Raw genomic sequence first — 25,725 nt, forward strand, 5'->3', positions numbered from 1 at the left:
TTCATAATATTAAACGTTGTGCCTCAGGTTCAGACTAAAGCAAATCCAAGAAAATCAAGTCAAAGTCAACCATCCGGTGTGAAGCAGGTAAGCATTCTTCCGTTTCATTAAAAATAGCTTTGGATAAACGTCTCTTTAAGCTGCTTAGCGGTGGCAGGTCGACGGGCGTAAATAAACTTTTTCCCCATCCGACCCCTTTCATGTGCCATCTCTCCCCCGTGACCAGCAGCCACCATCGTCCGTAACCAACTCAAGCGTTCAGGAGCAACACACAGTCTTCCAACAATCGGTTCCCTATCTGTGTGTTTGCAGTGTGCGGAACGGGCTCCTTCAAACCACCACTCGATTGGATTCCTGCTGGACTTGCACGATAGGGGAGTTGGTGGCAGAAAAAAAAACTTTCACTTCACAGTTTTGTAGTACAGCAGGAAACGAAGAATTTCTTCCTTTCTTTTGTTTTTTATTTTACCTCTTATTTTGTAACCATCGCCTTCGTTGGTTGTTTCCCGCGATTGACTCCTTCGACAAACTTCGCTGCACGATGCTTATTGGTCCTTCGTCCGGCGCTTATCCACTGCTCGCTTATCCTCACCAACACGCCAACATTCCCATCGCCTGCAGCGCGCGCGACCAGTTAATAAGGTGCGAGCAAAACTTTTACCCAGATTATTGATCGGAAGTGGCTTTTCCAGTGTGGCGGGATGAATTAAGTGCCACCCCCAGGGGGAGAGGGTGAACCGAGAGTTTTTGGCCGACGGCATTTTCGGCCATTATTTATGAGGTGCGACTTTCGCTATTCCGGTTGATGAGTTGATTTTGAGCGGCAAGTTTTACCACAGCCTTACAATAGACGGAAGCCGACGGATATATGACGATTCCGTTTTTTTTGCCCTGATATACATTTTCTCGTTATGTTTCGAAGCGTTATCTTTGCTTCAAAATCTCGGTAGCTTGCGGGGAGCAAGGATTGAATAGTCCAGCTTTGTAGGATTAAGCCGGAATCCAAATCCGGCAGGTTTCCGCCACGAATTGGGCCGGTTGAGTTGTTTACACTTCGGGCTAGAATATTGCAGAATACTGCGAAATCTGACTGGTGGTAATTTTAAATTTAGCTAACAGCCTGCAAACAGCTCGTTCAGCGGACGTTGGCTTTTTGTTTTAAGCAAATAAAGAAAAGTTTCGATTCTTCGCCTTTACGATCAGAGTGATTGGAAATCAGCATTTGTACCGTTTCACCCCCTTTGCTACCATGTTCAGGATGCCATTCGATAATTAATGCACTTGAAGATTTGCGTTCGTGTTTCTTTCTTTCTTTTTTGAAGCGTGTGTTAAGGAGTGAGAAAATTAATTACTTTGCTACAGAGTAGAAAAGTAACGGACCAACTGTTACGGACGAACAAAACGAAACTAGTAACAATTTACATTTAGATAGCACTTCATAAATTGACACGCTCTACTAGCGTGTTTAACGATCTTTTCACATGACACATCGTTGCCTCTCTGAGACTGCAACAAATCAATCACATCCAGAGGTGTGTCTATCTGTACGTTTCCCAAATACCCATCCATCGATAGGTATCGGATACAATTAAATCTGCTCTCAAAGATTCGAATGACGTTCATGTCGTAGACACCTTCGTATCCTTTTTGATGCAATTGAGTGACTTCTAATATCGTCTTTTTTACCGACATGTTTATCCGTTTGTTTGTTCCGGTAGTGCAATTTCGCGCAGGTGTAAAGTTGATCACGGTGTAAAACGTTGAGCGCAACTTCCGTTTCACTTTGCACCGCCTAAAGGGCAACCGAATCGAGGAGAAAAAATAGCGTTCCAATCAACGAAACGACATCGTCGTGCAGCGTATCCGGTTACGCTGATAACATGAAACGAATTGCGCCAACCCACAGCTGTGGTGAGATGAATGCACTTGTGTGTTAGCTTGGCGGAACGAAACTGTAATTATTTCGTGATTAAACTGTCATTAATTTTACCACCCACAGCAGTCCCTTTTAGCAGTCGCGACGGAATGGTGGAAACTCGGGGTTTTTTATTTTATTTGTTACCGTTCCTCAGGTGTGCTAACTGCTTGAGAAAAACCATTAGCGTAAGTTCTGTGCCCGAGACAGGGTGCTCGGGAATAAAACGTCAATTTTTTGTGTGAAAAATGAAGAAGACAACGACGTCGTTTTTTTTCTTTTAAAACAAGGAAAAAAAGGACCCATAAAACAAGTGCCACATGCTTCCCGGGCATGATGTGCTGTTAAATGGGTGGATCACGGTCGTCCGGTTGAACATCGCAAACATCTCTTGCACGGTGTCATCAGTGCTTGGGCAGAATAATATGACGAAATGAAATAGGAATGAAGTCCTATTTAAGATTTTATTCAACATTAGAATCTTTACAAAAATTTACATTATTTACAAAAATCTTTTAAGTATAAAAGAGTTAGAAATAAAAAAATCTTAAAACCCTCACGAAAACCCGATATCTTTAACATTCGGTAGAAATCTTTCAGTACGATCAACCTAGAGTGCCGTTGTCGAATGAAACATCAATCAAAACGTTATACGGTGGCTTTCGTTAACTGAAGAGAAGAAATGTTTCCAAAAATTGACAAACAGACATATCACCGAAAGCTAAAATGCTATTTCTGTTAGTCCAATGTTGTCATTGTCGAAGGGAGAGATGAAACAAACTTTCTACGTACTGCAGTTGTCTTTCGATTGCTTCCGGCTAATAGAGATACTAGAGCCGGCAAATTCCAGTGAATAAGAGTACCCAAAAGGTGCATCATGCTTTGCCAAACTTACGTTCGTTTGTCTAATCGATCAGGTACGGGTGCATTGAAGTGAGTTTTCCAAAAGAGCTGCCGGTTTTTTCTCAAATATTTGTGAGATACTGTGAGAAGCCTTCTTTGTTCTTTCTAATAGCTTGGCCAAGGTATGCAGGTAAATGTTGACGATAATAAGTCCCACCTCTTACCCTCAAAAAAGGATTGAGAAGAATGGATTTATCTTTACGATATTTTTACTCTAATAATACCTAGTAATTAAAGAAAATATTATGATAACTCAATATTTTAACTCTAATAATACCTAGTAATTAAACAATATATTGAAGAGTTCAAAGTCTCATTCACGCTTCAAAGATACTCAACCTAATTTCATTGAGGAAAAATGGACCTTACTTTACCACAATGCTTTTCCTTGGCATCCAGTGCATGGCGCTCCAGAACCAATGAATGGAACTGTTTCACCATTTTTAAGGACACGGCTGCAACTTGCATATGACCAGTTTAGTAGTTTTAGGGCCCTAGCTTCCGAGGCAGGGGAATCCAATGCATCTGAAATCAGCCATGTTCAATCATCGATGTATGAATCTTGCTGTGACTTTTTAGATTGTACACACCGTGAATTCTTTACAATGAAATCACTTTGTCCATATGACAACTGCAGTTATAAAAATAGAGTTATATGGGACATCTACACAAATACCACTTTACACAGTTTGTTTAACATGTACGGCAAACCAACGATTGAATTCTTGCAATCTACTCGGGTTCTCAATTACTCTTGGCAATCTGTTATACCGTTGAATCTCCTTGAAAAACATAGAGTTTCTAGCACTGCGAGATAGGAAGTTCGGAATTCTGAAGTCTATTCCCCTGCATGTACAGTGTCTTTGGACATCAGATACTTGGACTATTTTCTCTCAAAGGGACTCCAGTAATAAGCCATTCAGTAATCGAAATATAAAAGTCATGGTCTGATACAGTATCCTCTGTTCTACAGACATCCATTGTAGAATATCTAAGACGATGTACGTCGAACACAACACATAACTAATCCACAGGGTGCTTCATAACAGGTGACTCTCGGCATAAAACTAAGAAGTTTTCTATGTCCCTTCAGTAGTCTTTAAAGCATACAGAAACAAACACACGACAAGTGTGTTCCAAGTGTGGAGAACGATGGGAATAATAAATTAAAAGAAATATATTTTAAATACATGCCATTCGTTGAATGTTGTTTTCACCGCAGCTGGGGTCGATGGTGAAGTTGTTCAACCAGTGGTACAGACGCTATAACACCCCATCGTGTTCGCAACGCGTTCCCGGATTGTTATTTCGCGTTTTGAAAGTGACTGCGAATGAAACTGACACCCCTTATCCAGCAACTTATCCAGCAAAACAGAACTTGCCATGGAGGCTCCTGTAATAGCCGGGGGCCATCATGGCAGATTAACATCCACTTCGAGCACTCCAGGAGGATTTCCTCAATGTGTGGCGCGCGCTACGGTTCTCTCGCTGTCTTCTGCGCGCGTGTTTCTTATGCCACTCGGTCGGTTTCTCTCGCACCGCAAATATACCTTCAAATGCTGATTTAAGGCTTGGTCTTGGCGGAAATAGAACTAGAGTGCGTGACAGGAATACCCGCTCAACCGCTGGTGTCCTTTATTTGGATTATGATTTGGATTTCGGTTCATATGTCGTTGTTGTGTTGTTGCTTTTTTCTCTTCTAATGCCATACCCATTCCATTGTATTCTTCGACCGGTTTAGTTTCCATGTCATTTCCTAATGATAAAAGAAATGGCCACTGACGTTTTCCTGCTCCAGCCGCACATACGCTCCCACGTCCCGGGACATGTTTATAGGGTGGAAAATGGAAGGCGGGAAATGTGTGCCACGTGGACAATAAAATCAACCACCGTATCGTGTTATCGCAAATCTGACAGGCAAAAGTTGGCCCCAAACCATCAAACCAAGTCAGCGGGGAGTCGCGGGGACTCTTATAACCTGCCCAGCCACCAGGCCACGTCGGACAAAGCTGTTGTTCTTTGTTTGCGTGTGTGTCAAACCGTGACTACCTCGACAATGACATCAAACGGAGAGTTGCCAACACGGCAACACGGTTCGAGCTTATTGTGTTTCCTATCGAGCTAAGCCAAATCCAATACTGGGCGGTATGTGGGTTCAGCTTACCTCAGCTGAGATACGGACACGATGAAACGTCATTTGACATTCGACGCTTCTGGCAAACCTCGCAGCTGGTCAGCGTACGGACTCAAGTTCCCTCATTAACTATAAACGAAAAAATCATATCGAACCATACCCACGGGACAGGTATAAAAGGCCAACACAGAAAAATGAACCAACTTTACAATTTCGCTTCATAAATCATCAAAAAACATTTCCGTCTTCTTACTAAACGACTTTCGGGGACGAATGAATGGAACCGAATCTTTTCACGAGCTGGGGCTGTTTCAGCGACAAAACGCTCGCAAAGGTGAGTCGTGTCTTTTGGGGTAAGGTAAGGTAAGGTAAGCCGTGGACCTGAAACCTGCCCAAAATCGTGTGCCATTTCGGGGCACAATCGAGTGTGGTACGCGAATCATGAACCGCGAACAGACCCATTATTCGTGTGAGTGAAGGAAAAAGAACGCGCCGAGGCCGAAGGAAAACTACCGTCGTTTATCATCATTATTTATATATTAAGTTCGCGGGTTCCTGCGTGCTTCCAGTGCGTCAGCGGAATGCTTTCGTTGTTCACTTTACGAAAATGCCTCCGATAGACCGGGTGGCATGTGGCACTGGTCGGTAGTACTGTGATGTAAGGATATGCTAACGAACGTGCTGCGACGCGTTTCAATGATTGGTTTTTTTGGAGACATCCGTTGTGCGGTTTGGAAGAAGCACGATCGAAGAGCATGGCTTTCATGAAAATTTGCTTTACTAATATTGTACTATGATAGTTTTTTTTTCTACAAACTGGTCGTCTATTGTGCAATTGTTGAAAGGCACGCGGTATAATAGTTGCCTGTTACCAACACTACAAATTGGTAGATCTTTGAGAGATTTCTGCAGTAGATTTTTATTATCATTAATTTTGAACTTATTAACTCCCTAATGGTTAGAAGCAATACGGCCGTTGTTTCATGAAAAAAAATCCCAAACGTTTCGAAAAACAAAAAAGAGGCAATCCAATGGCTTATTTGTAAACCAATAAAAACTAATTAAAACGACTTATTCTTGCATAATTGGTTTACTAGATTTATTTTTCACACATAGCTGGAGTTTAAACTCTTGCTATGAAATTATGTTTCAGATTGCACTAAAGTTTTAAGGAAGAGGAAGTAAAAACGAATCAAACTAAATTAACCAATTGAGGAAAACAGAACACAATGGCAAGCCGAACTGCACAAAGATCTTAAATGGTCAGTGTGTAAGAAACCGGATAAAAAATACAAAAGAACTGGTTTGGTTCAAAACTAAATAGCTAAGATGTATAACAGATTAACAATTAATAAACTGTTATACAGCGCTTTGCCCGATGGTGTAAGTCAGGGGTCTCCAAACTTTTTATAAGACTTCATTTAGTGGAATGTTCATTTTCGCCAAAAAATTATAAAAAATAATTAGCACTCCTTTCAATTTATCTTTCAGGTTATTATTTGCTACAATTTCTATGTAATTTATTGTGACTATTCACAACAACTGGGGCGAATGGGTATTGATTGTTTTTCTGAAGCCTTTGCATCTACATACTTTAGATAGCCTTCCATTGAACTGGTTTAGCAAGGTTATAATCAGATCACATGTGTAGTCACCTGGACACTCTATCTTTGATTTTTATTTAAATTTCTGACACGCCAGAAAATGCGTTTAGTTTATGTAGTTGTTCTACAAATAACTTGAGCTTTAATTTACATGCTTTACTGTTAGATTATACGTAGAGTATAGAGGGGCAGCGCCGGTGGTGTATGTGTTAAACAGCGCCTGTTACACACGACAGGACTGGGCATCAAATCCCATCCGGACCGACCCCGTAGCATCCGGCAAAGTGGTAAATCAAGTCTAGTAAGCCAGAAATAGGAGGCATGGCCATAGAAATCGTTTAACGAAGAAGATTTTAGCAAATTTAAGTAAGCGAATTTTAATAAAATAATTAAGGAAACATGTCTCATAGCAAGAATGTCATGTCATGTAAAGCAAGAACAGGGTACATTGAAATTATTTACAGGCATTTATATTATCTTTTTTTCGTTCTATTCGTGTGATGCGTGTCGTTAATGATCCATTTAAAACGACAGTATCCCTTTCCTTTAAATAAACGCATGTAAAATCACGCTCGATATGACAAAGGAACTCGTTTTTGCAACTCTTGCATCTGACCGGTCCGGGAATCATATCTCACGTAACGACGATACTTTGCTCATAATGTTTCCCGAAAGAAAAAAAAAGGCCGCTTATCGTACCCATCCGTACCTGTTGTTTCAATAACGGCCAAGTGTGATTTTGTGCACCCCGAAGAGAAAGATCGTTCACTTTTGTGCTCACGTACATCGCACAATTCGGTACCGGATGTATCGTTGCAGCGTTCTGACCAGGAAACCTCGTACACCCTGCGAGCATACAAAAGGCCAACGGTAATATATGATCCCATTTTCCAAGATTCAACCACTTTGGAGTGCAATTTGGTGTCTAGTTGAAACAAGTACCACGTGTGCTAAGGCTGGCTGGACAAAAACACTATAGAATCACACACACACACACGCACTAGAAGCCTATGGATTTTTTTATTGTAACAAACAGGCCTGCTGACGATTCAACTTTTACTGTCGCTCGATTGTCAACAATCTGGCCATGCACTGAAGGATGCTCGGGTCGGTTTTTGCGAGCAGAGCCCATTCATAACCAAACGTAGAGGTGTGTAGAGGTGAGAAACCGGAAGTAAGTGAACTTTTTTTTTGTGCAGTCAGATGAACAGCTCAATGTTCGTGTGCATGTGACTTGCGGCTGTATTTAACGATGGTTACTGTGAAACCATTTCCGTTACGTGATAGGAATAGGAAATGGGTAGCTTAAGCTCGTGGACATCGATTAGGTAAATGCACAGTCAACAGTCCACAAAAAGTCTCTATAAAACAACTCACAACAGGCGAGAGGTGACATAGTTCTTCGACTGAATGACTTAACTATTTAAATGGATTCTTGGTAGTAAAATAAATGTAGAACCACTATGTCGAATGAATTGGAAATGAAAATGCTATTTTGAATAACACAAGTTTGACCAATAACAGTGTGGTTTGAACAAATTATTGACCACTTACTTCTAAACGAAAAAGAAAAAAAGCGAAGGTTTCCGAGTAAAATACAACACATGCAAACGGAAGTTATTCACTTAGATGAATTTGTTCGGTTGTTCAAAAATAAATCTGCTCTTTTCGTAGAGCAACATTCTCGATGGGAATATCAAAAGCATGATGGTGGAATAAAAAACCAAAAAAGAAATTTAACCATTTTTTTCAGACATTAGTTTTTCTCCAGCGGAAATCTTCTTCATGCTGCATAAATATTGGCTCACGTACAGTTCGGAAATAGATTCGCCCGGTAGCGTGAAACACACAACAAACAACGCAGAAATGTGGCCAGAGATACAAACGCTTTGATGGGATAAATGCAAACCAAAAGGAGAGTGCCAAACGAGAACAACGACCCACAGAAGCGTATAACTAATGAAATTTGTTAAACTGTTCTAAAGTGCTCCCGTACAAAACGAAATTTGCGTTTTTCTGCTACAAAATGTGAAAATTCTATTCCGGGGGAGTATTTTTTTATTTAACCGGAACGGTGTAGCTACACGATGAGTTTCACACAAAAAGGGCAAACTGCTGCAACCATAAAAGGGGAAATGCATACTTTGCTAGAAGCGAGCAAAACAAAAAATTACATTAAATAAAGCGTTGGTAGAGAAAAAAAATAAATCTCCACCTACACCACAAACGAATGCACACGGTTCGGGGGTGGTAGTGCTTAAAAAAAAGAAATAATAAAAATCACTCGCTTTGCAATACATCTCTGCTTCTCCAGAACTCACACACAGACACCCCTTTAACACATGAACATGGCCGTTCTACTCATAGGAATGCCTCATTCCACCATTTCCTCGTAGGATGCAAATGAATCCAAGGAAAACCAGTGCCAAATCGCAGTAAAACGAATTAATGGAGCGGAATTTAGTCGCTACGTGTGCCGATGCTTTGATGTATGGGCGCTGGTGTAGCCAGACAGCGAATAGAGTACAAAACGTACAAACAAAACTCAACAAAAATAGTAACAAAAAAAGAAGCTTCCGTACGAAACAATAGCAACGACTTGCAATGGCGGAAAGAAATGATGAAACTTGCTGGAATGAAATGAATTGTCCGTTTTTCGGGGAAAACGATACTGGCAAAAGGGATACAAAATTGTCCCACCACAAAGAGCTACCACCAATAGTTGGTTTGAAACGGGCTACATACGATACGGTAGAATGAAAAGGATGAAAAAAAAGTTAATCAATTGACCCATCACCTTTCGGCTCTTCGTTGAATAAGGAACAAGGGAACGGTTCCGGTGATACCGCTGATAAAAATAATCGATCACAAACCGAAACTGATAGCGCATTGATTATTCATGACGTTTGATTGCATTACGAATTTTTGTCAGTCATTTCCATGCATTCACCCGCGTATCAGAGCCGTTTTTCACCGCTAACAAACAGACGAAATGAAGTGCCGCTGAAGGTTCTGTTTAACCCCTTTTCCGGCCAGTCAACGGTGTAACAGTGTTTTAATTGCAGTTTGCTAAAGTGTACATTATTTGCCTCCTATCCGGTTTTCTTATTACAGATTCACTTGAAAGCTGAAAACAATGAAGCCGTGCGAAAGCACAGCACAGAGGATAATTAATCATTACGCTCTCACTAATTATGGTGTTTCTCATACATTTGATTACTGCGCTGCAATCGTGATGAAAGTGGTCGTACTCATCCACTTGTAGTTTTTGTGTGACTGTTTGTGTGCCGGAACGATGCAGCACCCGTGTACAAATATAAAAAACAAATACTTTTGCAAAAGTGCAGCTTTGGGGGTTGGGGGTGGGTGGGTAATTAGTATGATACAGACCGAGCAACACGATTGAGCTCGGTGCAACACTGTTCTTACAGCGGTCGCCATGATTAAATAGCAGTTCAATTACTTTTGCCAGCTGTTTTCGTCGTACAATGGAAAACTTCCCTTTTGATCGCTTTGTTTAAGTTTTTGATAAACATCAATGGCCGGATCAAGCAGTTTAATATAAGTAAAAAAATTAGATTAATTATAGTCAATATATTTAAATTTTTTTATTTTGTAATTTAATTAAATATTTTCAAAAAACTGAGCGCCAATTTTTGTAGAGGCTTCCTAACAACTGTTTGTAACAACTGGTTTGTAAAGGTGTTTGGCTAAAACAATGGAGAACTTAATTTCATTTTCCATAAATAAATTCTTGATTTTTCCTTCAAATTGAAGCAAAAAAGCTTCGTCAAGGTCTTAATCATCTTGGTCACCATCTTTGTGTTGTGCAACGCAACTTTTCCAAAGACACTGCGTAAATGAGAAAAGGCCTTAAACGGCAAAGCCGAAGACCATTTGCAGCAACTGCAAAAGAATGGACGATGAAGCTGTGGCAATATGGCAAAAACGGTTCCGGAATGATGAATGATGAGCATTTGATGAGTTGCTGTATTCAACCTCAAATCAGCGGGTACATAAACCGTCCAGGGCTTACCGGGCTCTGTTCCATGTCACCGACAAGCCGTCTGCATCGTGGCACAACAAAAAAGTGAGAAGTCACATAACATACGCTTGACTTCCGAAAAATGTCCTCGAAACAAGGCCCTTCCTATGGGCGAGTGTGCGTATGCTTTGTTCCTTTTGTGAACCATCCATCACAGCCCTTGCATAAATATCACCGCACGGCGTTTTCCCTGCTTCATCCACGTTTGGTTGACTTCCATCTGTGCCACACACTCGTGGCCATCATGGTTTGAGAGTAGGGACAGCTATGGGACGGACCAAGGATGACATTAGGGATAAATCAAAATCGAATGTAAACAGATTGGACCCCGTCCGGTGGTGCAGTAGCTGTTTGTACCATTTTAAGACAGTTTTGTCGTATAGCATTGTTAGTGCCGGATGCTCTCTGGAATGCTTCAAAAAAGGGGAAAATTTTTGTGCGTTGTCACGGTGTCGTCACAAACCACCAGGCGTCTCCATCGATATTTATTGGTAGATTGGTTCGATCGTACACAGGCGACAATCAGTTTGGCATGTTTAACTGAGCGAGCATGTTTTTGGTAATTTAAAATGATCTATTATTTCCAAAACAACAGAATTTTTTTATCTGCAAAAATTTTCAAAAACAAATACAAACTTTCACCTATTCGAATATGACAAGGTTAATAGAAGTATTAAAATAAAAATTGCTATCTATTGAAAAAATGATTGAAAAAATATTGGAAAAATGAGCTTGTTCCTTTATTACTTCATAACAAACGAACCAACCTGCCACCTGCTTAGTGAGTTGGTTTTAATCCTTTTATTATTTCCCATACTTACACCGTACCAATCACACGGTAGTGAAAGAATTAATAGCAAATTTAACGGATAATTTCAGCCCATTTCATTAATCAAATCAAAGTTTCTGGAAGAACAGCTCTAATTGATGTGGGCTTAGCAAAACTCTTTTCGTTAAGCTGCCTACCGCGTTCCCATCCTCAAGGCGGGTGCCGTATTGCTACATTGCTTGCAATTAATCGTAGCTTTCTGGTAATTTATCGTGATTTTCAGTGGAGAAAAACGTTCAACATTAGGTAAGGGATTTCTACAACAATTACTGCCCGCCCCCTGTTCAACTCTGCTAAGTGATCCTTGATGATAGGTTGCCTGATTAGAATGGGTTTGCAAAATTCTCTCCAGGTATAAACATCAAAAGGACAGGCGTAATAACTCGCTGACAGAGCGGGTAATTTATTCTACGACATTCCTTGACATTTTTCTTGTAATAAGGGCCAATGATTTATTTAGTACATTAGATGCAAGAGAGCAACGCTAGATTTAAAAATACATTTAACGAGTAGTTTGATTAACCTTTTCCTTTCCATTAAGTTTACATTTTTAAATTTAAATTTTACTCACCCAAATTTTCTACTTCACATGGTAGCACCAAGGTATCACCAACAACTGCCCGGTATGTATGGCCTCGTGAGATAAATCGGGGCACTAGTCCATTGTTTGGTGCAGAACTGGCCTTACTGTTGCTGCTGCTCCCTGTAAATAAATTTTTTAAGAAAAATATTCAGAAAACTGTTGACGTAGAAAGCATTCTTTAAAAAAAGGGCTATTTAGTATCTATTTAGCAGCTAGTTTCGTTTTTAAATTAAGAATAACTTCGTTTACTAATGAACAATATATTTTAATGAATCAAATGCAACCACAAAATAAAACAATAACCAAAAATTTAAATGTTACAAAAATAAGTCTCTTATGTGATTATGTGGTTGTGTAATAAGTACATCGTTCAGTCTGCAAATAATTAATAATTTATCCATATCCAACTCTCGCCCCCAAAAATCCTTACACTGCTGCCAAATCATGACCTAATACTACGAGTACGGAAGGCTAATTAAATCACTCCAAAGGCCGATGTTTCGCGCTCACGTACTACTTTAACGATGGTTAATTTCACATTGGCGGTTTGGCTCAGATTTGGCACCGGTCGAAATCGTGACCTGCCGCAAAATCGAACCCAAGCCTAACGGTGGCCGAAAATGTTCTCCTTCCTTCAGCAAATGAAATCAATTACCGGATTGAGTTGCGGGACACCAGGCAGGACAACGATGAAGGAGCAGGCAACTCGCACGATCGATGTTTTGGCTGTAGGTTCGATAAAAGTTATAGATGAACACAGAACGTGAGCGAAATTGTAACGCGTGTCAATCGTTGGAAAGGAAATAAAACAGCAAAATCGACTTGCAAGTGAGCTTATAGATTGATTGCCAAAAAAGCACACACACACACACCTACACAAAATATCTTACTAAAGGCAACGATCGCACTAATCGAATTACGCACTTGTCAGAGAGAATTTGCAACAATAAAGTTGCGGACCAACGCTATTACATTTGACACATTCATTAATGTTGCCGATTACTTCCACAAGATCGATTTAGTGGACGGGAACAATCTAGCTCACTTTGGATGAATTCCTTACATCATCGATTGACTGATAGTTTGATTATTTTTCCATTGCCAAGTAGCAAACGACTTGTTGAGAAACATGCTGTGACGAGAACTTTTTTCATGGAGAAGAAGTTCACGGAAATAAAGATATTAATTCGGTAGAAATACATAGCTTCCACCAGCTTAAGATGCTAACTTTATGGGAGATTCAATGATTGAAGTTATAAGTTTGCAAGATTCTAGGAATTATTCTCCACAAAAGTGTGTATTTTATATTATTCAAACACAACTTACATAGAATAACTTTGCTTCGAATGTAGCTACAAGAATTTATGTAGCTCCAAGCATATTTCTCGCTATATCCTCAAATACAAAAACTTATTTAAAACATTTCCCAGGATTTCCCTGGGTTTTGTGCGGTTGAATAACATGATAATTATTCCCTCGGGTTGTGGTTTTTCTTCCATTTTTTCCCGCACACACTCATACTCGCACAATTCACTCACACACCTGGGAAGGGAAGTTTTTGTCCTTCGCAATATGGTCGTACCGCACTTTATGTCTATAATTAATATTGCAGCTTTTTTTCATTTCAAGAGCAATTCCCCTACCGGGTTTACTGTTCTGGCCGTTGCTGGCAATATGCCGACAGGCTGTGTCACAAGTCGCGTGAAGTTTTTTTTTCTCACACCATGTTTTTTTTGTTCGTCGCACCATTCGATGTAACTGTAATTGTTCACCAGGGAACAATGGCGCAGACACGGGTCCATAATCACGGCCTACGGGAGAGGAGGGATAGGGAGAACAGAACGGAATGTAAATTTCTTTTAGTGTGATTTTGTTTTTTTTTTTTGCTATTTGCTCATCCGCAAGGGAGGTTTCTTGGAGCAAAGATAAGTTAAAGCATGATGCATGCGAATGCTGCAGGTCTATGATTTGGTTCGATGGAGCTATTTTAATTAATGTGCACTTTAATGATGTTTAGTTTACCGGAACAAAATGTTGAACTTACTGGAACTCATAACTTTTTTTTTGGATAATATCAAATCAGTTCTAGCAAAGAAAAATTGTAGTTCAAGAGAAATTAAACAACGAAGGAAATTTTTGGAGAGACAAGTAGAAACTCAATGAACAACGAATTTGAGACTTTAGTTTTATACGTGGTGCTGTTTTGAGTGTTCAGAGTTTCCGAGACATTTTGGGAAGAAAAGAATCAATTTTAACAATGATCATGTTGGAAACTAAAGTTGTGAAACGATAAAGCTAAGGACCTCAATATCCTTGGCTGCTCAGAAATCCACAGAGAACACATTGAAACGGGTAAATGCTTGTAAAAACGATACGATTTTCCCTAAATAAAAGAGAAGAAAAAAATCGATGTTAATGCTAGTTTATATTTGAAGAATATGTCTTCATTACGCTCTCCCCAAACGTTTGTATTCCAGTTCTCACTGCTTTCGCTCCAAAGCAACAATGCAGATTTGGATTAATAAAGCTTGCCGTGTGGGCTGAAGCCTTCAGTAAAAGCAGCAGCAGCAGTCGTCGTGCAGTTTTTCACGCACCAGCCCCATGTAAAGACGATGCGAAAAAAAATGAGTCCTCCCGGTACCAAAGCACATAATCACAATTCAAATAACGACGACGCTCGCACCAAACTAAGCATAAAAGAGGCAAAAGAATGAGAAGCAATGGAAAATAAAATAGCTCTGCATACGACATTTCAGGAGGGTTTATGATATTTTCGTTTCTGCTTTAAGTTTTCTCTTCATTTCTTCACTTTACTTACGGCAAGTACGGGCAAGTGAGTTGGAGGAAATATTTCAAAATGGATCCCCATCAGAGATGTTGCGGAGGGAAATGGTGCAAAAGTTTATTTTAGCGCTTACGATTCTTTTTCCCCCCTCTTGCACACACACACACACTTTCGCGTTTGGTGCTAATTCCTTTTTTCGCGGTGCCGAAAAACAATGATCGCAGGCAGAATTGTAAGCCCCGATGCCCCGATGCAGATGAACGGTCGTCGTCGTTTTGCGAGCTCGGAAAAGCTTTCTCGTGCGCGTTCCAATGGCAAATGGCAGCACTGTTTTCAAACACCTTCACCAACACCATTTTGGGGGGATGGTGCACACGATGAGTATGATGTTGATAAAGTGATCGTGGGAGGGTTGGAGAAAAGTGGCGAGGTTCGTACCAGACCCAGGGGTCGCCGGAGAAAACGGAAAGTTTAATCACCATGTAATGTTTCGATAATATGGTTTACCGTTGGAAAGAAGTGGCTTAATGAGATTTTCTGATTGTCTTTTGCAGTGAATGTTAGTGGCCGCTGTTGGCCCGGAGAGTCGTGAGAAAGTTGCAGATTGTTTAATGGCAAAGAAAATGTTTTGAAACATTGGTTGGTGCACAGAGTGCCACCGCGGATTGTGCTAGATTTGCACTTAATTTGGAAAGTGGTGCGAGACACTGCCGTTAGTTTCAACCTCCGGATTCGTTATCCGGACGAACGTTCCGAATGGGATTCTGTTGTGTAACACATTAATTTGTATTAAAAAGGGAATATAATAGGAAATGGTATTAAATGAGATAATTTCATTGAACACTCTTGATATAAGGTTAAAACAACAGAATTTTCTAACAAATTAGACATTAACATTTAAAACACCGGAACGTGCAAAACACCTAACTAATAAATGCATATACATCCTTTGTTTCTTTATTGCAGTTCATCATTCATCACGACAAGCTTTGTGGTCGCATGTGCCGAATTAACCCGCGCGTTCATGATTCGAACACTTTAACCCCGAACCATCAACTATCGATCATACCCCAGCATGCGATCCCACTCTGCTGCTCAATAGTTTGCTGACCTGAAGCTTACGGGTGAGCACATCGTAAGACAGGTGCTAAACGACACAGGTGGAAAGCGTCAAATGAAAGCTCTCGGTGCGTTGTGTTTCTACACTCCATTCTTACCACCACCACCACTGGTCAGACCTCGCTTACCGGAAGCAGCGGATACGCATTTCGTTCGACGCTAGGATATCACCACCGAACCAGCGCACCGGACAGGTTCGTGATTATTTTAATAACATGTTGTAGATAATTAAAATTTATGGGAAAATGAATCGCTACCGTAGGCGACACGGGAACAATTTTCCCCGCTGGCACAGTTTGCATGATCGGTGCTTAACTTTACCAACCATTCCAACCGATGATGATGATGATTTATCACGAAACACCGAAGTGTTGGTAACATTATTAGCCCCTGTGCATTGCACTAAATGGTGAACGATGCATTGCCCAGTGTTTTCAAATAGTATGTTGTCCTGAGATGGAAAAAACGTTGGTCTTACTTGTTGGTAAGTAATGATGACTTTATTAAGGAAAAGCTTCATCTTTCAATGGAGAGGGTTTTCTAGTCCCACATTTTTTTGTGTTCTGCTTGAGCAAACTGGTCTAGAGTATGCATACAAAAATGCAGAAAACACAGGTCGAACGTGTTGTAGATTCATGATTAACCGACTATACTATTTGACCGGTTCAACATTGTGCATTAATGCAGTGGTGTCCAAACTATGGTGGCATAACTAGAAGTGGTCTGCGGAAGAAATTTGTTTGTTGCTGAAGCAAATCGTTTTAACACTTTATTCGCCATTTTAAGTGATTTTATTTAACGATTTTTTTCCTAAGGTGTCAAACATAGGAATTGTCTAAACATCTTTTTTTCAAATTTCCCCGATAGACGCGGTATTTGATATACGCAGAATATGATGCTTTAGCTCTGCGATTTTGTAGTACTAACTTTAAACAAAAAGGAAAAAAAAACAAATAATTTATTTTAATTCAATCCCATGATTTTGTTTTTGAAGATAAATAACTAATTTATTTTGACCTTACAGCTTGATTTTCAAATCTGAAAAATTGGTCAATTTTTGTTAATTTTTTCTTTCAAATAATCGTTTTAAAAGAAGCATACATTAAGAACTCGTTCATAGGTGACACATGTCGGCCACGATAAACATGTGGTGAACAAAATGTGGTACGCGGTACTAAACTGGTTTGGGGAGCAGTGCATTAATTTATGCATTAAAAATTTACTGATTTTAGTGATAAGAGTTTCATGGCTCCTAAAGGTGACTCCACTTCGATGTGGTTTACTGCACTAATTCTATTATGTATATGCCTTTACAAATAATTTGAAATAATGAATACAAATACAGTTGGACAATTGTGCTCTATCGATTCTTCGAAAGCTGTAGGATCTTTTACAGATCGAAAAGTTTAGCATCGTAAATCAGAAACTCACAATATTCTATCTTGAAAAACGAATATTGATGTAATATGCAATTGTCAGTGAAGAGCGGTTGCATATGAACAGAAGACAATTATACAAAAGGAGTAACTAAAGCAGCTAGCGAGTAATTGCTAGCCGGTGAAGAAGAACTTTGGAATTTTAATTAATAATGAAACCTTCTTCAAATTGTATTGCAGCAGTAGATGGTGCGTTTGGTCGATCGATATCCTGACCGTTAGGAGCACTCAAAAAGGTCAAACAAAGCACATTTCGCTTGTAGTAAGACTTCAAGGCAACCATGTATTTACTTGAGAAAATTTAAGCGTATGTGGGATGGTTGCTGAATGGAATACCCTGTGTTGTGCGGTGGCAACCCGAACGATTTAGCAATAGCGAAGAACGATCGGTTGGACACAACTGATCGTGTCTAGGACGTAGAAAGACATACATAATATTTTGTTTAAATAAACTGTCTTTCTCTTTTTTCCTACAGGTATGCAATAAAAAAAAATAAAGCTTTTTTAAAATATTTAAAAAAGAATAAGTAATCTGGCTTTATGCAACATGGAATTCGACAAAAGCAACAGCTTAATCCTACATATTGTTATTACTCCGCATGAAAGCATATACAATCCTACACAAAAAGGGATACAAAACAAAACAGTTTCATATGCGTTGGTTTTCAATGGTTTTCACTTGCCAAACGACATTTCGATGATTTCGGAACGGGAAACCTCCATCCCACTTTGATGTACTTTCGATCACAATCCAAACTGGCTCGTCGATCGTGATTTGATAGCAGTGCAGAAGTGCACTCCAGTGCACATTCTAAAGGGACTAAACAAGGTGAAGACAAAGTGTGTCTGTGTGCAGAATGAGGTTTATTCATTTCATTCTGTAAAACCTCGCACTATATTCAGTTGTCATGAACCTGATGACTGAGAGCTGCCAGTTGGAAACGGATAAAAGAACTATGTGGCTGTGTGGACGGATGCACCATGACGTATGAAGGACACGAACGTTCCATGTTTAAGGATAGTAGTCTTTTTTTGTTGTTCGAGACCAGATAGGAACGTGCAGTAGTAACGCCACAATCGGTGCGACCGTTCGCTGAATACGCTCTGGCACCGGTCGCACAGAGCAACGGTCCAAAGCTCCACCCATATCGGAAAGTGAAGCCTGGGCCAGATTGATGATACTTTTCCGGCATGACCGAATTCTTCGACGTGCAGCATACGACGTTTCGTTCCCCAAAATCTTGCCTCTACACTTTTCAAAATCACTCTGTCCCAATGCGACGTGTGTCGAACGTTCCGTAACGATGACAACGTACAGTCAGCCGGCACATGGGTACGGATTGTGCCGGCGCATGGTAAGCATCACCTCGCCAAAAAAAGGGGTATGTATGGCTGTTGGTGATGAAAAATTGAAATTGAATTTCTCATTTGCAAGTGTATCAATCATGAATTGGATCGTTTTTCCGACCGGTGCTTTTCGATCTTTGTGGAACCAGGGTCGTCGAGTCATCATCTCGGAGGGCCAGCTTGAATTACACTTGCTGTTTTTTTTTTGGTTTTTAGTGAGGTTTCATTGGACCGTAGGATGATGACCTGGTTGACAGAATGTAATTTCGATGTTGGCAAAATGAATGCTGCACGGTGGTTTATTTTCCATGGAAAACTGATCAATCGAAGTTCAATCAAATAATAACACCAATTAACAAGTTCCGTGTAGCTCGGACTTCCGGCAATGCTTTAGTGCTATCTAGGAAAACGAACATCAAAAAAGTGTTTGAAGTAGCTTTAAGAAAGGGAAACCTACCGCATTTGGTGTCACACATCACATTGGTTGGAAGATTAACCGAAACCTTACGGTTGTTTGATGTGTAAATTAGGAATCTTCACAAACCTGGATACCTGGACCAATTCCGAAAAAAAAACATTCATTTCGAAAGAAAACAAACTTCCCCTCTGCGACCATTTCCGTTCGCATATCTTCTATTCCCCTTTCTAATACTATCTATTTATGAGCGAAATGATAACATTCAATTGGGGATTCTTGGTCAAGAGTGGACACAACTTTCAGCTGCCACATTGTCCGAATAATACGTACAAGAGGGGTAAACTTATCCACATCTTATCATACTCATACCCGGAACCCTGGAACAACTGTATAGGGGTGGAACTAACTAACAACAATCAACATTACACTCTTTCCTGTGCAACGTCCAGAAGAAACTCATACACACATTGCTTTGTGACCAGCTGGCAAACTCGTTTTTTTCGTTCGTTCGTTCATACTATCGTCCGGCTCTTGGGTCGGCTTAAACATGATGCCAGCAAAGAGTAGCGCACCCGCGTTCGTTGCAGAAAACTTTGCCAAAACTTCTATTTACTGACCCCTGCTTCGTGTCGTCCACCAGGGCGATGTTGGGCGAATAACCACCACCCGGGTGGGCCCCAAAAACCCCAAACAACCAACGAGAGTCCTTGAAAAACTTACAGCAACGGTAAAAACGAAGTGTAGAAAATGTTGTAAACTTTCTCTTGGCCGGACGTTTTGCTGAAATTCTGTTTATTTTCTATTTAGTTTTCTTTGGACCCAAAAAATCCAATGCTGTGTCCCAGCGGACTGTTGAGAGGACGCAACGCTAGCAGGAAAAGTAACAGTGAAAGCAAAAATGTCTGTTTAAGTTTTTAGTTTACATTCACTCTTGCTCTTTGTTCATGTGTCACGTGGGCCTGGTCGGTGGAATTCATCCGACGACTTCCCACCGGCTTGAAGATGGTTGCTACATCTTTGTCAATTTGTATCGAACTCGAACCTAGCCGCCATTGATGATAGTTAGTGGAGCTACAAGCTATGTGTGAGTTTGTTAGTGCTTTTTTTTTTTCTTTCGCCTTTATATTGTTGACTGTTGACGCCGGATGGGAGTTGAAATAACTTTACGTACCAGGCAGCAGTCGTCTCTCTGTGGGATAAATTTGTTTTCTTCCATATATCCCCATTTACTTGTAAACTCACAATCACCGCTTCCTCGAGGGTAAGCATGAATGAAACGGATCCAGTTGTGGAGCTTTTCGGACTAGTGAAACCAGCATAAACACTAAACTCGGCAATATTTGTAGAGAAGAAAAAAATTGCAACTTAACTGGATCTTATGAGGGGGAAAAACAAGGAACAGTCTGTGGAAAAGCATTGACGCATCGACACATTTCCTGTAAAGATTTTGGCCAGAGAAGGAGTATGAAAACTTTTTAGTCGGTTTCATCTTTTTCAACAGTCCATGTGTGGCTAAAAGGAATGTTGGGAATAAAAAACATCACTATTGATGTTGGATAGTTTCAACACATATTCAGGACGCTTTACATAACATTGTAATAATGTATTGATTTATATTGGCTTGATTTGTAATTCATTTGGCACTTTTGCAACAAAAAACAGAAAATTTATTTGAATTATAATAAGCATTATTGTACTTATGCTGTTGTGACTGTTTCGTCATATCCATTTACTGGTCAAGGAAGTATAAAAAAGTTATTATTTTAACACTTTTTCACAATTAACTTTTATGTATCACTTCACTAGTAGTTAAACCTACTTCATCTCCGACAAAGGACAATTATATTTGCATTAGCAGCGGAAAAGTGTTTTAAATAGCAATTGCGACCATCATAGCACTCAACGCATCGAAGCTTAGTCAAGGTAAGGGAGGAAAAGTATAACAATCAGAATTTGGCATTAGAAGCAAATTAAAATAAAATTTAGTGCTGTAGCGGCCGAACCGTACCTTAAGGTCATCACTGGCATTCAGCCAACAGGCCAAAGAAGAGGTTGTAAAAAGCAGTAAAATACCTTTTTGTACCTTTTTTATTATTGTGCAACGAAGGCATGACGGTTTAAAATTTTCATTTCAAATATTTTTTTTGTGTTAAAAATCGGACAGTAGCTTTCCAATAATTGAATGCGCTAGTCGTGAACTGAAGAGAAAAGAAGTTGTAAATCCTACGGAGTTAGTGTGATTTTTACTAAAGTCACGCTCTAAAGAAAGAAAGCTTACAGTGAAAATGATCAAGTCGACAGCCAAACTTTGCCAAAAAGTGGTTGTTTTACTGAGCGCTAAGTGAGGGCTATCCCGAATAGAGTTGGGTTGATATTGGAATCTTTATCCATACATACTCGTGTGAATAGTTTGCTAACGATGGATTAACTGTAAGCCGAATGGGGGTTTGTGGCTAAGTTTAACCGCCATTTTGGGCTAGCGTTCATATCCTGTGCCTTTCGGAACGGAAGTATAGACAACGGAAAAACCTTTCATTTCTCCCCGATTAAGCTAAAGCATGCGGTGCGATTGCTCGACTAGTTTAGGCTGATATTCTAATAAACGAGCGAACGCAAATGTGGGTTGTTGATTGAAAAAGTTATCTTTTGCCTTGAGATTATATAAAAGTATCATTTCGCACAAGAAAATTTTCGATGCTGTTAAATTGAGAGCAGGTTAAAAAATTGTTAAAATTTTCAGCAACTTATTTTAAATAGTAGTGTTTTTTGAAAATGGAATGAAATAAAACGTAAATTAAAAATGTTGTAAAATTATTAATGATAATTCACTTTAAAAATCTTGAATATATTGTTTGAAAATGTCTAAATATATTTAAACAAAATATTTCCATACACTTCCTAAATTCTAATGATCACAACAGCGGATCATCTTGTCGAATTATTAACCATGACAAAAAACCCTAGTAAGATGCCATGGAAAATTTTAAACAGCTTCTACATAACTTTCTAATCTTTGAATCTACATAACACCGTCGTAGATTCTGTAAAGAACCCACACCATTTTGTTAAAATTTCTAACATCGAGGAGCTATTCTCATTTTGCGAACCAGATCAATGGAATCCGCAGAGATTGTAAAACAGACTATCGTTAAGCATGACGTCAAAGTTTATCGAAAGCTAGGTTACAGGGCCGGATGTTGCGTTGCTTCTCGATGGGTTTGGTAAAATTTAATTAAACCCAGCGGCATCTCGATTCACACAACAACAACAAAACAACATATAAATAATTTGAATTTAGCTACAAATTCTTGGATCGACCATGTCAGTTCTGCTTATTTCATTTTATGTTAGAGGAAATGTAAAATGTGCCTGCAGAAAATGTGATAATGTCAAAGTTTTCAAATGGAATATTTCGCTGTTTGATCATTTTGTTTTGGTCATTCGTTGTTGGAGATGAAAACATCTATACCTGCATTTTCTGTTAACATTTTTATAACTTCATGTTTAAGACAAAGGATATAAAATGAACAAACTTATCGACAAATACAAGTGGATGCCTTTCATGATACTCAGAAAAAGTCATTTGTTGTGCCTTATTAGCACTTTGCAAAGACAACTTATTATTAAATTTAAGGAGTCATTACTATGGTGCTAATTGCAGGAATAATATATTTTGATAAATTTCAATAAATTGCCGTCCTAAAACAATCTGATAATACTGAGTATCGATATCTTAGTTTGGAATATAGAAAGGACATCGTTGAAATGGTACTTTATGCTCAGATCATTCGAGTTGAATTAAATGTACTCCATATTACAAGTTACATGTCATTGATACGATAGCAGAGCTGTCATTTGGACGAACAACCGTTGACTTGTGATAAAGAAAAATCCTTTATTATAGAACCATACCGAACACCTTCAGTAATGATAAAGAAACATGAGCTCATATAGTTCTTCGGGTGACAATTTCCCAGTATATTCCCGAACTTTGAACTTTTGGTTAGTACTGGACACTAGTGTTATCCGTGGCCAGAATAGAATGTTGTCAAAAAAACACGATACCGAGAATACTGGTCAAACCTTTTTCAGATTTTCAAATGAAACACTGAAGCCAATCATACTTCAAATCGTTCAACTTCGACCAAATGAAATGTAACTCGTGTTTTAATCTCTTTGTCGTTAAATATGCTATCAATTAAAGATACCACGAAAACTACTCATAAGCGTTACTAGGAAAAAAATGATAGAACTTCCGAGTCTGGTCGAGCCGAGCAAATGAACCTTACTTCTGTTTTCCATTAAACAAAAACCTGCACAACTTGGATGATACAAGTTAGTGAGAAATTTATGATTATCACAATCATAGAGTATGTAATAAATGACATCAATACAGAGATGTGGATGTGGCAATTGAGCAATCAGCACATCGTTTAACCGAATCGATTACGGTTCGGTTTTAATTGAATGTTCAGAACAACTGATAAAATGGCTGATGATCTATGGTTTAAATCATCCATCAATGTATGCCAGATATTTTTTTGTGTGGTGTTTTATTGAAAGTACTGTATGACATGGTGAACCTTAAAATCCTTCCAAAGTAATAGAAATATAGTTAATAGTAATGGAGTTGATTACAGTAATTAGGCGTACGGTGGAAATATTAAAGAACTCTCATACTTTTAATCTTGAACAAATTATTTTTTATCTTTTTGTTGTTAAAAGTGTAAAAACACAACATTATTGTTTAAGGTATGAAGTATTTTTATGCAATTGGACAGAAATAAAACGCCTTGAAAAAAAATATCACATGCAATAGGTACGACCGTTGTTATCGATGATAAGTTCTAACATTCATCCTATCATCATCGTCTTAAACTGTCGTTGGTAGAAAAAACGCAAAAAAATAAGTAAAAAGCTAACATCATTCCTACACACAATAAGCAACAAATCAACACAGATAATTGCCACAGTTTCATTTCATCCCATTGCTGTTTCTTGCTTCTCTTCCGTATAATCTTCAAATTCATTTCCACCCATGATCTGGAAGATTGAGCCAATCAAAAACACAATTGTATTTCACGCCGACGACAGGCTATGGTGGTCGGAACGAAATGGAACGAAACCACTGCTTGTTGAAGCTTTTACGAGAGCTCCTTATTTAACACCTCGGCCGAAATACTTCCAAATCTTGTGTTCCAAGATTGTGTCATACGAGGCTGCCCTTCTTGGAGCGTGTATGGATGTAATAATATTCCCCCAATATCTTCGCACAGCTACTCTATGGGGAAGGTGAAGATGTCCTTTTTCAGAATGTTGAAGTGCAGAACAATCGGATTCGCTTGACAGCCTTGAACGGTGACGATTGTTGTCGTCAGTTTCACGTTGACACTCATTACGCCATTTATGCTACCGCAAAGAATACGACCTGCCTGCGAATGAGAGCGTTTGATTTTATGGCACAGCTTGCGGTACGGTACATTTCCGTTTCCGGATCATCTTCAGACCATTAAACCGTTTACTGATAAGCGTAAGGTGAAAATAGGCAGCAAATATTATCGTGCATGATAATACCAAATATCCACGGCTTCGGATCCAATCCTCCAAAGAATGGACATCAAAACTGCAACGTGATTATGGCACGTAGAGTACAGTCAAAACAAGATTCATATAAATTATATTATGGAGCATATAAATTATAGTATAGGTTTTTTTAACTTTTTCTATCGTGTTCTTCACAAAATTGTCCTCTTATATGCTGTTTTCAAACAATCGTTCCAATTGTTTGTTTGTGTTTTTCGTCCTTTATTTTGTTGTTATCCTTTTACTGTCTATTCCTTCGCTCCCTGTCCTTTCTTAGTTATTTTTCTTCTTTAGTGTGTTTAGTTTGTTTCCCAAGAATTGGTCATCGTCTATTTTTTATCACAAACTCGTCTGTCGTGTGTTTAGTTTGTTCCTTGGAATCGTCATCGTCATCGGCTTAAACATGTACGGTGTATTCTGGCAATGATTTCTACCTTAAGGCACTTTTTAGACAATTGTGGTTTTTTCGGTAACAGCTAGAAAACGGTGCCATTTATTATGAAATTTCATTACACATTTGAACTACAACATTGTTCAAAAAATTTCGAAAACTCAATGCTGGCATATGACATAGTATTATCCAAAATGATGTTCGTCCCAACTAACTACTAATCTAATTATATTTTATTTTCTTTATAGTATTTAATTATTATTTCATCTGGCCGTATTGTTTTTTTTAATAGTATAATTATTTCGTGCACTCTTTTTACAACAATAGTTTTGAAATTTATAAGTCTGGCTAAGATTGTTTGTTTTTCGTTAAACCAAATCTAAGCAATTAAAATCATTAAATAAATACATTTTTATGATTTTAGAAGCTCTCTTAGTTTTTACACAACATTGCTTTTATTTGTTACCCCAAAAACCTCAACTATCTTAGTCCTGCAATTTAGTAAATTTTAGGAAATTCACTACTAGCAGTAATAGCTTTTCGGTGAACAGGTTTTTAGTTGAATCAAAATTTAGAATTCATTCGCAAGATTGGCAAATGCCATAAAAACCGAAACATCCAGCCAGATGCAGT

At 39.0% G+C, this 25,725-nt stretch overlaps 2 protein-coding genes across 6 annotated transcripts in view; both read right to left on the reverse strand.

The window, feature by feature from the left end:
* LOC125762071 (uncharacterized) overlaps nt 1-25,725 on the reverse strand; it is a 494,872-nt gene that overhangs the window by 296,686 nt on the left and 172,461 nt on the right. The window lies entirely within an intron of this gene.
* Nucleotides 1-25,725, reverse strand: part of LOC125762058 (MAM domain-containing glycosylphosphatidylinositol anchor protein 1) — a 222,217-nt gene that overhangs the window by 63,679 nt on the left and 132,813 nt on the right. For all 4 annotated transcript variants that reach the window (XM_049423790.1, XM_049423789.1, XM_049423791.1 and 1 more), the window contains exon 3: nt 12,002-12,133. In XM_049423790.1, coding sequence (XP_049279747.1) covers nt 12,002-12,133 — 132 coding nt within the window. The remainder of the gene's footprint in view (nt 1-12,001; nt 12,134-25,725) is intronic.

The sequence above is a fragment of the Anopheles funestus genome, chromosome 2RL (assembly GCF_943734845.2).
Source record: "Anopheles funestus chromosome 2RL, idAnoFuneDA-416_04, whole genome shotgun sequence".
NCBI classification, from domain to species: Eukaryota; Metazoa; Arthropoda; class Insecta; order Diptera; family Culicidae; genus Anopheles; species Anopheles funestus.